Source organism: Gorilla gorilla, chromosome 14 (genome assembly GCF_029281585.2).
Source record: "Gorilla gorilla gorilla isolate KB3781 chromosome 14, NHGRI_mGorGor1-v2.1_pri, whole genome shotgun sequence".
Lineage (NCBI taxonomy): Eukaryota > Metazoa > Chordata > Mammalia > Primates > Hominidae > Gorilla > Gorilla gorilla.
This window is the reverse complement of record NC_073238.2, coordinates 42,511,977-42,524,064: the sequence shown is the minus strand read 5'-3', so window position 1 is coordinate 42,524,064 and position 12,088 is coordinate 42,511,977. Positions and strand designations below refer to the sequence as shown.

The 12,088-nt window shown below is 39.5% G+C and overlaps 1 protein-coding gene across 4 annotated transcripts in view; it reads right to left on the bottom strand.

Moving 5' to 3' along the window:
- Positions 1 to 12,088, bottom strand: part of PAN3 (poly(A) specific ribonuclease subunit PAN3) — a 157,120-nt gene that overhangs the window by 98,262 nt on the left and 46,770 nt on the right. For 3 of the 4 annotated variants that reach the window (XM_004054310.5, XM_055359726.2, XM_055359728.2), the window contains one exon: positions 3 to 164. The exons of the other annotated variant lie outside the window; for it this stretch is intronic. In XM_004054310.5, coding sequence (XP_004054358.3) covers positions 3 to 164 — 162 coding nt within the window. The remainder of the gene's footprint in view (positions 1 to 2; positions 165 to 12,088) is intronic. 4 annotated transcript variants of the gene reach the window in all.

Below are 12,088 nucleotides of genomic sequence, written 5' to 3'. Positions count from 1 at the left end.
ACCTGTAAATTGTTTTCTGTGACTCTGTTCCACCAAACCATATTGATGGGTACTCCTGATTTACACCTGTCAGCAAGGCAGCCAATAGGGTTCTTTGATTTTCGTGCCTTTGATCCCATCGGAACTAGCCTCTCCTCCAGCATCCCCAGGCGATACTTCCTTGGCTAGGAAAAAGAAGGAAAGAAACCAGGCCACTCCTAACATCCCCCACACTAATCTAAACTAACATAACTAACATATAGAGGATACTGGGAACGGTGGGATAGGAAACAAGTTTCTAAAACACTCCTTCTAATATCCTTACCACCACCCACCACCTCCCACCCCTGCACCAAACCCACACCTCCAAAATAACCCACAGTCCTAATGGGCTAAAGAATATTATATAAAGCAACAGATGTTTTTAGAAAAATACATTTAATCTGATTTTATACGACTTTACTTAATGAATAGAAATTTAACTTATCAGCAAAGAAAAATGCTTTGCAAAATTTTTTCTACTGTCACTTACCTATTCTCACTGCAATATGAAGAAATGGTTTCAAGGACACAGAATACAGATTTTTCTTTTTTATAAAGTTCGCCAAACTACAACTTTTTCAGCTCACCATCTTCTTACTTTATTTCCTACTGAGAACTAACCCACTTTTAAAAGCAGTTGTTTCCTAATAAATTGATTTTGTAAAAATTTTAATTCTATGCATGTTAGACTTGAGTACAACTCACTCTATCTTAAATAGGCATTCAACCTAAAGTATTCAATGAAAAAAAAACTCAGACTAAAAAACAACAACAAAACAGTAACACAAATTGGTCTTTTAAATCTCAATAATATGAACAGATTGATAATGAATAAATTATTCAATAAAATCATAAATTATTTGCCTAACATTATAAGAAAATTAATAAGCTATCTTAATAGTGGTTAGCAGGACTTTTATTCATGAAAATTAGTGATTGTTTCCACTATCTCACTTCTCTTAATTATAGCAAATTTGCACTAGACTGCATCTTAAGGAAAATTTGTATATATTTTTTCCCTTCAGAAAACACTAATTCATGCTTAGGAAGGTAACTAATTTAAACTCTGAAATAAGAAAATATATGTTTACTCATTGTTCTGTCATGAGGTATAAGACTGCTGAAACAAAGAGTTAAAATTAAGTTTCTTCAAAAAAGATGCTGGCCAGGCATGGTGGCTCATGCCTGTAATCCCAGCACTTCGGAGGTTGATGCAGGAGGATCACTTGAGCCCAGGAGCTCCAGAACAGCCTGGGCAACATTGCAAGACCCTGTCACTATTAAAAAAAAAAAAAAACAAAAAACCCATAGCCAGTCAAATATATTAATAATGTTTTCTAGTATAAAGAGAACCAATCTGAAAAAGACATAATTTCCAAATTTCAAAATCTTGCAAATAATGCCTATGTAAATTATTCCATGCAAATTAGATTCTCCACTCCACAAGTGTGCATCTGCTATACTGTCTTTGATTTAAAGAAGACAAGGCTGGGTGCAGTGGCTCATGCCTTAATCCCAGCACTTTGCCGAGGTGGTGGGTCACTTGAGGTCAGGAGTTCGAGACCAGCCCTAGCCAACATGGTGAAAGCCCATCTCTACTAAAAGTACAAAAATTAGCCAAGCATGGCGGCACATGTCTGTAATCCCAGCTACTTGGGAGACTGAGGCAGAAAAATCACTTGAACCTGGAAGGCAAAGGCTGCAGTGAGCCGAGATCATGCCACTGCACTCCAGCCTGGGCCACAGAGTGAGACTCCATCTCAAATTTAAAAACAAACAAACAATAAAAAACAACAACAAAAAAAAAAACAAGGACAAAAATAATGAAACTTGCATTGAGAAAGGTAACTAGATTGCCTACTTACTCAATAATTATGGCAGTGGACAGAGTTTTTTTTCTTTTTTCTTTTTGAGACAGTGTCTCATTCTGTCACCCAGGCTGGAATGCAGTGGTACAATCACAGCTCAGTGGCAACCTCTGCTTCAGGGGCTCAAACGACCCTCCCACCTCAGCCTCCCAAGCAGCTGGGACTACAGGCATGTGCCACCACGCCAGGCTAATTTTTGTATTTTTAGTAGAGATGGGGTTTCATTATGTCACCCAGGCTGGTCTGGAACTCCTGGACTCAAGCCATCCACCACCTCCCAAAGTGCTGGGATTACAGACATGAGCCACCACGTCAGCCTAACAAACAGAGTTTTATGAGACTAACATACTTCCACCTTTATGCAATCTTGAACCAATCTAGTTACTCTCTATGTCTATAGCATAGGGAACATTTTTTTTTTATTTGCTATCATACTTTAGAAAAGCCACAGAGGGAACTTTTGTGAATAAGAATAAGTATGTACCCTTAGTGATTCATGCCATGGAACCACGTTATAAGTGAAAGAATTTTAAAGCAAGTTATTTCTAGTAACTTAATTCCTTGGAAAGAGTATAAGAATTAAATTGTACATTTTTGTGTTCAAATAGAGAACTACAAGGCTCTGACATACAGTAATATAACCCTAATTAGACACTCACTAATTTAAAATTTATATTTGGCCGGGAATGGTGGCTCATGCCTGTAATCCTAGCACATTGGGAGGCGGAGACAGGCAGATTGCCTGAGCTCAGGAGTTCAAGACCAGACCGTGCAACACGGTGAAACACTGTCTCTACTAAAATACAAAAGAAATTAGCCGTGTGTAGCAGTGTGCATCTGTAGTCCCAGCTACTTGGGAGGCTGAGGCAGAACTGCTTGAACCCGGAAGGCGGAGGTTGCATTGAGCCGAGATCACGCCACTGCACTCCAGCCTGGGTGCCAAAGCAAGACTCCGTCTCTACAAAAAAAAAAAATATATATATATACATTATATATATATGTATATATATACACACACCTATATATATATATACACACACACACATATATGTATATTTAAGAAAATTTCTGAGCTAAAATTAATCTTGTTCTATCAGGAAAGTTCAACATATCAAAGAACGTTTACTTAATCAAAACCTCAGGTTGTCAAATGATTTATACATGGACACCTAAATTCCAGGTCATATATCTGAATGCATGAAAATTATTTTAAAAGGTCTTCCGTAATTCAGATCCTTCACAAATTCAGATGTACTTTTTTTTTTTTTTGAGACAGTGTCTCTTTTTATTTTTTTTTTGAGACTCCATCGCCCAGGCTGGAGCGCAGTGGTATCATCTCAGCTCACTGCAACCTCCGCCTCCCTAGTTCAGGTGATTCTCCTGCCTCAGTCTCCAGAGTAGCTGGGATTACAGACGCCTGCCACAACACCTGGCTAATTTTTCTATTTTTATTAGAGACAGGGTTTCATCATGTTGGCCAGGCTGGTCTCAAACTCCTGACCTCAGGTGATCCACCTGCCTCGGCCTCCCAAAGTGCTGGGATTACAGGCATGAGCCACCGCACTGGGCCTCAGATGTACTTTTGACACAGTTATTACAGTCAATACAATTCACTTTCTATGTAGTAGTACAGTAAACAACATTGAAAAAAAAGGTTGTTGCTCTTTGGTTAGTTTTTGTTTCTTGGGTTTTTTTTTTTTTTTTTTTTAACTCAGGGTCTCACTCCCAGGCTGGAGTGCAGTGGTGCAATCTCAGCTCACTGCAATCTCTGCCTCCCAGGCTCAAGAGATCCTCCCACCTCAGCCTCCGTAGGAGCTGGGACTACAGGTGTGTACCACCACGCCCACCTAATTTCTATACTTTTTGTAGAGATGTGGGTCTCTCCATGTCGCCCAAGCTGGTCTCAAACTCCTGGGCTCCAATGATCCGCCTGCCTTGGCCTCCCAAAGTGCTGGGATTACAGGCGTGAACCACATGCCCGTCCCCAAAAATGGTTTTAAATACATCCAACGTATCATCCTCCCTCTTTAACTGCACTCATTAAATTACGTTTCTTCATTTCAAAAAGGGAATTCATCACTCCTCTCCTTCCACTCCATGCCCCAAAACCCTTAACTAGCCTAAAGCCTCTCCTCAATAGGTAGAAGAGATCTCTAAACATGCGCCATTATAAACCCTAAATTTTTTCAATAAATAGCCAGAGATTAAACTCTAATCCAAAAGTAAAATCTTCTCTGTGTAACTAAATGAAAATATCCTAAAGCAAGCTTGTCCAACCAGAGGCCCAGGATGACTCTGAATGTGGCCCAAAAAGAATTCGTAAACTTCTTAAAACATTGAGATTATTTTGCCATTTTTTTAAAGTTCATCAGCTATCATTAGTGTTGGTGTATTTTATGTGTGACCCAAGACAATTCTTCCAATGTGGCCCAAGGAAGCCAAAAAATTGGACACTCCTGCCCTAAGGTATCAATACTATTTAAGGCACCATTATAAGCGACAAAATACAAAATAACATCTGAAAAGAGATGGTAGCAATGTAAAACATGATGGTGAGGCGAAAGATTACATAGAAAAGTTTTATTGCATAGAATGTAAATTGTAACAATATCTCATCTATAAGCTAATTTCCAAATTACTAATTAATCCCTGAAGAAAAAAATGTACTTTCAACTAAACATCTGAGAACCTACTTTGTATCAGGAACTGTTCTAAGTATTTGGAACACAACACACACCTTACGCTTGAAGACAGATTAAAGGCTAGGAGGTAAAAGAAATGTAAACAAACCATAACCCACTGTGATATAACAATGCATAAGTAATCATGTATGAATAGAGCAGAAACAAAGGTAGCTTCACAGAGAAAAGTGAATGCCTGCGTAAAGTTCTGAAGGAAGAATAAATGGTGCCTAGATAGGAAAATATGAGATGGAAGTATGTAGTATAGGTTAGGGGAAAACTATGTATACAGACATGATGGTGTTTAGAGGAAACCACAAGTATGCAGTTCACCATTAGCAGAAGGTGAAGTTTGAGAACAAAAGATGAAGCTTGAATGCAATTTTTAAAAAGTATTGGCCAGGCACGGTGGCTCACGCCTGTAATCCCAGCACTTTGGGAGGCTGAGGCGAACGGATCACGAGGTCAGAAATTTGAGACCAGCCTGGACAACATGGTGAAACCTTGTCTCTACTATAAATATAAAAATTAGCCGGGTGTGGTGGCAGGCGCCTGTAATCCCAGCTACTCAGGAGGCAGGAGAATCTCTTGAACCCAGGAGGCGGAGGCTGCAGTGAGCTGAGATGGTGCCACTGCACTCCAGCCTGGGTGACAGTATTGTCACTAAAAAAAAGGATTGTTTTAGTGCCAAGCACAGTGGCTCATGCCTGTAATCCCAGCACTTTGGGAGGCAGAGATGAGAGCACTGTTTGAGCCGACTTCAAGATCAGCCTGGGCAACACAGTGGGACCCCATCTTTACAAAAAATGAAAAAAGGAGCCGGGTATGGTGGCCCATGCCTATAGTCCCACCTACTCTGGAGCCTGAGGTGAGAGCATCGCTTGAGCCCAGGAGGTCAAGGCTGCAGTGACATGTCTCATCTCTCAAAAAAAAATTAAAATATATAAGTAAATACAAACATATTGTTTCCTAAGCTAAGGAATTTGAGGATCATTCCATGGCAAAGAATAAATGACAAAATCAGATTTGTATTTTAGAAAGGAAGGTCTGTGGCAGTGTGGAGGAAGAATTGGGGAAGAGGGAGTAAAAGTGGAAATAGGTCGACAAATTAGCGGACTCTGGCAGTAGTCTAGGTTAGGGTTTCTCAACTTCAGTACTACTGACTTTGGATAATTCTTTCTTGTTGGGGGCTGTCTTGTGCATTGTAGGATGTTTAGCAGCATCTCTGTCCTCCCACTAAATACCACTAAGCACCAAGTACCCAGTTGTAACAACCAAAAATGTCTCCAGATATTACCAAATGTTCGCTGGGGGTAAAAAAGACACAACTGCCCTGGCTACGAATCACTAGTCGAGAAAGAAGGATATGAACTTGAGGCAATAATAACAGAAATAGAGAACTAGTGAAGGCTTACTTGTGGAAACATCTGGTAGGTTAAAAACAACTATTGGTGATTAACTGGAAGCAGGTGCTAAGGGAAAGGAAGAGGTTAAATAGAAGATCAGAAAACAAACAGGGCAAACACAATTTTAAGGGAAATGTTTACTTACTAAAGTTTTTTCAGTTCTTTAAGATCCAAGCCCCTCCTTCAGAGCAAACAAAAGCACCAACTCCTCTTCCCTTCCGAGCTTCTAGAAATCCTTACCTAGACCAACCTTATGAACACAGTGGTCCCCCAAAAAAGGTAAATTCCCTTATTGATCCTCTATTCTTGATAGCCTGACCAGTCCCATCTTGCTGGTTATTATGAAATAAAAGCATTTGAAAATGCCATGTCCTATTGATAAGCAGCTTTTGTGCTCCACACATGTAAGTTAACATTGTATAACAAAATTCCCAATCCCCTTGATATAGTTTGGCTGTGTGTCCCCACCCAAATCTCATCTCAAATTATATTAATAATGCCCATGTGTTAAGGGAGTGACTGAATCATGGGAGTGGTTTCCCCCGTGCTATTCTCGTAATAGTGAGTGAATTCTCACGAGATCTGATGGTTTTATCACTTACCATGATTCTAAGTTTCCTGAGGCCTCGCAGCCATGTGTAACTGTGAGTCAATTAAACCTCTTACCTTTATAAATTACCCAGTCTCGGGTATTTCTTTATAGCAGTGTCAAAATGGACTAATACACCCCTTTTCCCGTGGTAAAACATCCAGCAGAGGCCAGGCACAGCAGCTCACACCTGTAATCCTAGCACTCTGGAAGGCCAAGGCAGGAGGACTTGCTTAAGGCCAGGAGTTCAAGGACCAACCTGGGCAACACAGTGAGAACCCCCCAATCTCTACCCCCACCCCCTCCAAAAAAATTTTTTTAATAAGCCAGGTGTGGTGGTGTGCCTATAATTCCAGCTATTCAGGAGGCTGAAGTGAGAGGATCACTTTAACCCAGGAATTCAAAGCTGCAGTGGGCTATGACTGTGCCACTGCACTCTAACCTGGCAACAGAGTGAGGCTCTATCTCAAAAAACAAACAAATTGGCCAGGTGAAGCGGCTCACGTCTGTAATCCCAGCACTTTGGGAGGAAGACGCGGGCGGATCACCTGAGGTCAGGAGTTCCAGACCAACCTGGCCAACATGGTGAAACCTCGTCTTTACTAAAAAATACAAAAATTAGCCAGGCGTGGTGGTACGCGCCTGTAATCCCAGCTACTCTGGAGGCTGAGGCAGGGGAATCACTTGAACCCGGGAGGCAGAGTTTGCAGTGAGTCAAGTTTGTGTCATTGGACTCTAGCCTGGGTGATAAGAGCAAGACTCTGTCTCAAAAGTAAAATATCAAAACAAACAAAAAAGCTCAAGGCTTGAATAAAAGTTTTCAAGACGAAAAGGTTTGAAAATATATTCTAGAGTAGCACTTCTCAAACAATAGTGAACACAGAAATCTTCCAGGGATCTTGCTAAAATAAAAGATTATGATTCGGTAGGCCTTAGAGCGAGGTCTAAGAATCTGTGTTTCTAAAGACGCTCCCAAGACTGCAGATGCTCCTGGTCTGGTGATCGCACTTTGAGTACTAAAGTTCTCAATAACGTCAGAGAGATCTGGAGAAGAAATAACTAGTGGTACAAACAGAAATTGGAGTCACTCCTCAAAATGAAAAGGGGTAGGGGTTTAAAAATTCAGCATCGCAAGTCCTTGTAGCTCCTTGCCCCTTTGCAGCTTGATCTTAACACTGAGAGTTTTTTTGTTTTGTTTTGTTTTTTTGTTTTGAGACGGGGTCTCATTCTGTTGCCCCAGGCTGGAGTGCAGTGGCATGATCTCAGCTCAGTGCAACCTCTGCTTCCTGGGTTCAAGCCATTCTCCTGGCTCAGCCTCCCAAGTAGCTGGGATTACAGGCGCCCACCACCACATCTGGCTAATTTTTGTATTTTGAGTAGAGATGAGGTTTCACCATGTTGGCCAGGCTGGTCTTGAACTCCTGACTTCATGATCCACCCGGCTTCGCCTCCCAAAGTGCTGGGATTACAGGCGTGAGCCACCACGCCCGGCTAACACTGAGAGCTTTTAAGATCACTACTTGTAGCCCTCAAAGCCCTAGCTTTTCCAAAAACCTTTGCCCCACTTCATAAAAGCCAGTTCCAGTGGTTTAGGGCTAAGGGAAGTCCACTCTCATTACAAGGGAGGTAAGCCTCTAGACTCACTATGTCAAAGGAAAGAACAGAAGGTAATTTTAGGACACACATGTATATTTTTTCATTCCTTGATTTACTCAACATTTCAGTATAAACTTCTCTATCATTCTTAAAAATAAAATGATCAAGAAGATCTATTCTCTTCTCCCAAAAAGTTCAGAGTGCAGCTAGAAGAACAATCTATAAATACCAGCACTTGTATAAAAAATGTAGTTAAAGCTACTAAGTAACAGACCAATTTTCAGAGCATAACTCTTTTGGTAATTGCAAAACAGCACCATCTCCAAAATGCCTCACATTATCAGTCACATGTTATTACATATCATGGTCTATTCATTAATAATAAACTAGAGAAAACTAATTGTTGCTTCAGGACAAAAAGTTTCCAATGCCGTGAATTATAAAAACCTCCTTTGAACATCAAAAACATAATCACTGTATAATCATTTCACTATTTACACTCTGAAACAATGTAATTTTTTTCTTTTTCTTTTTTTTTTCTAGACAGTCTTCTGTTGCCCAGGCTGCAGTGCAGTGGCCCAACCATAGCTAATTGCAGCTTCAAACCCCTGAGCTCAAACGATCCTCCCACCTCAGTCTCCCACATAGCTGGCACTGTGCGTGCACACCACCATACTCCATTAACTGTTTAAAATTTTTTGTGGAGACCAGGTCTTGCTATATTGCCTAGGCTGGTCTCAAACACCTGGCCTCAAGTGATTAACCACTAATCATTAATGGTATAATTTGATATTTAATTCTTATAAATGCAGATATGCTAAAGTATCAGGATATTTAATGAACAGAAAGAAGCTCATTAGGAGTCAGAGGAGGTTGTAAAAAAAAATGCAGGCTTATTTTGAAATAAATATATAATAAATCCTAGGCCAGAGGTTTCTCAATCGATGTACCTAAGACCCTTAGGAGTGTCAGGAGATAGGCTGCTGAGTTGATGCTGTAAAAGATAATAAATTCATATACTCGTTTAAGCAGTGTCTGAAAAGAGATACTTCACATTTGTATACTACTATTTTTCAAGTTTGTAAAGATGTTCTGATTAATAAAACATAGATCATTTTAAAGTGTCATTTAAATCATTCATTGGGCCAGGTGAGGTGGCTCATGCCTGTAATCTCAGCACTTTGGGAGGCTGACACAGGAGGATCACTTGAGACCAGGAGTTCAAGACCAGCCTGGGCAACAGAGTGAGACCCAGTCTCCACAAGAATTTAAAAAATTAGCTGGGCATGGTGGTATGTGCCTGTAGTCCCAGCTAAGTTGGGTAGGTGAGACAGGAGGATCACTTGAAGTCAGAGTTTGAACCAGCCTGGGCAACAGGGCAAGACACTGCCCCTCAAAAAACAAAAATAAATAAAAAATGAGAAAAATAAATAATATCAAACACAGCAGAACATAATTTACATGTATAAACACATATACACGTATTTGTAGCTTCTGCTATGAGTCAGGTCATTGAGGGGGACAAACATTATCTACATAGTAATTTAAGGAAGTCTACAAAGCAGTCTTTACTTATGTTCTTAAAATCTCAGTGTTACAAAGGGATTTTATGCTACCAAAAATAAAATCAGTTGGAAGAACTTGCTATGCAAGGGCACATTCAATTTCTAAAGAACTGGAACACCAACTGCAACTTCTTATATCCTTGTGCTTTAGACTGGAGCCACAATACGTACCAGATATAAAGAAATAAAATAGCATGCCAAAGTTAATAAAATATTTTGAGTGAAAAAAATTGTTTTATTTTTTTGACACAGGTTCTTGCTCTGTTTCCCAGGCTGGAGTGAAGTGGTGCAAACACGGCACGGTGCAGCCTCAACCTCCTGGGCTTAGGTGATCCTCCCACCTCAGTCTCCCAAGTAGCTGCGACTACAGGCGTGCACCACCAAGTCAAGCTCATTTTTGTATTTTTTGTAGAGACAGTGTTTCGCCATGTTGCCCAGGCTGGTCTCAAACTCCTGGACTCGAGTTATCCACCCACCTCAGCCTCCCAAAGTGCTGGAATTAAAGGTGTGAGTCATCTCGCGAGGGCTTTTTCTTTTTAAAGACGGGTCTTACCATGTTGCCCAGGCTAGTCTCAAGCAATCCTCTTGCCTCATCTTCCCAAAGTGGTGATAGTACAGGCATGAGCCACCATGCCAGGCCAGTTTTATTTTTTTTAATAAGAAAGTTATTTCCATGATAATCTATCAATTGTAATGATCCTTAAAGTTTTCTATCAATTTCAGTCCCTTACCAAATGCATTCATTATATTAACAGTCTTGTTCTGGTACCCAGGCTGGAACACAGTGGCCCGATCACAGCTCATTGCAGCTTCAAACCCCTGAACTCAAACCTCCCATCTCAGTCTCCCACATAGCTGTCACTATGTAGCTGCCAGAATGTCTACTGGCTTCTTAGCAAAAGGTTTCCATTTTATTTAACTTGTATGTGTACACTTTTTCAGAAATGAGTTTTATTATAATTGAATTTAAACAAAGATGGTAAATAATGAAAAGTCGTCTTGTACATAGATAAACAAACTTTTAAATTGCAGATCATAAATAGGAGACTATAACAATAACTACCATTTGACAAGTACAAGGCAATATAAACACTATATCCATTAATGTATTTAATTCACATAATTCTGGGATATAGCGCCTATTTTATACCAACTTTACAGATGATAAAAGTAAGTCTGAGAGAAGGTTAAAATAACTTGCCTATCATCTCAAAATTAACATAGGGTCGGGTTCCAACAATTGTACTCTTAACTATAACATCTCATATCCAACTCAAAGAAATCAATTCCACATTCTGTAATACTCCTTAACACATTACAATCTTAATGTCATTCTAGCTAAACCTAAGATAACAAAATACATATACCCAAATGAAGAAATATTTTTGTATTTAATTAGCATGGATGGAATCAATGAGAACAGATAAAGACTTCATTCAAATAACTCGAATTTAAAAGTTCTCCTTCCCCATTTCCAAAATACAAGGACAACAAATCTTGGGAATAAAACAGAGTTGGGGAAAACCACATGCTTTTGGTTACATTTAATTTGGAGCTTAGGCTAGCATGTTTGTGGATGAGAATTTTAAGTTCACCTTTACTAATTCATTCCCCACACCTACCTCCTAGGAAAATAGGGATGAGCTATCAATAATGCTAGGCCCCTAAATATCAGCTACTACACTTTGCAAATAGAATGACCAGAGTGTAAAGAAGCCAACCAGCTAACCTTAGAATGATCTACTAGTTTGTAGGTTCAAGAGATAAATGCACCATGGTTTTACTTAAACTACCATTACTGTGTATAAGAACTCAAAATCCTCAAAGCTATAAAATTAGATGATGAGTACAGCCAACAGTATTACAAACTGTATATAAAAGGCATACGAAAATTTCAGTTCACGTTTAAATATAATAAAGCATCAAACACCATACTACCACACACACCTTTAAAAAAAAGGCTTCCAAAACAAACTCATGAGAGCTCTTTTTAAAAATCAATCAACAGAACAAAATTCTCCTACAATCATGAATTTGGAGGAAGTTTTCTGGATTCAACAAAAACAAATGGTCACTGCACACAAAGTGCCAATTAAAATAAAGTACAGGAAGTACATGGTTGAACCTCACACTTGTTAAAACAAAGTTTAATCTGTTCTTTCCAAAGTACATCTTTATCTCAACCCAATCCTGGAAACTCAACCACGAATACTCTTTACTTAGCAGGAAAGAAAAGTCAACTCTCAAAGTCTTTCTCTATAAGAACTATCATATTTTTAGCAAGTTTCAATCTAATGTTACTTGTATATTTTAAGAAAGAATAGACTGAGACTGGAGATAACCAACAGGAAGAACATTCAAG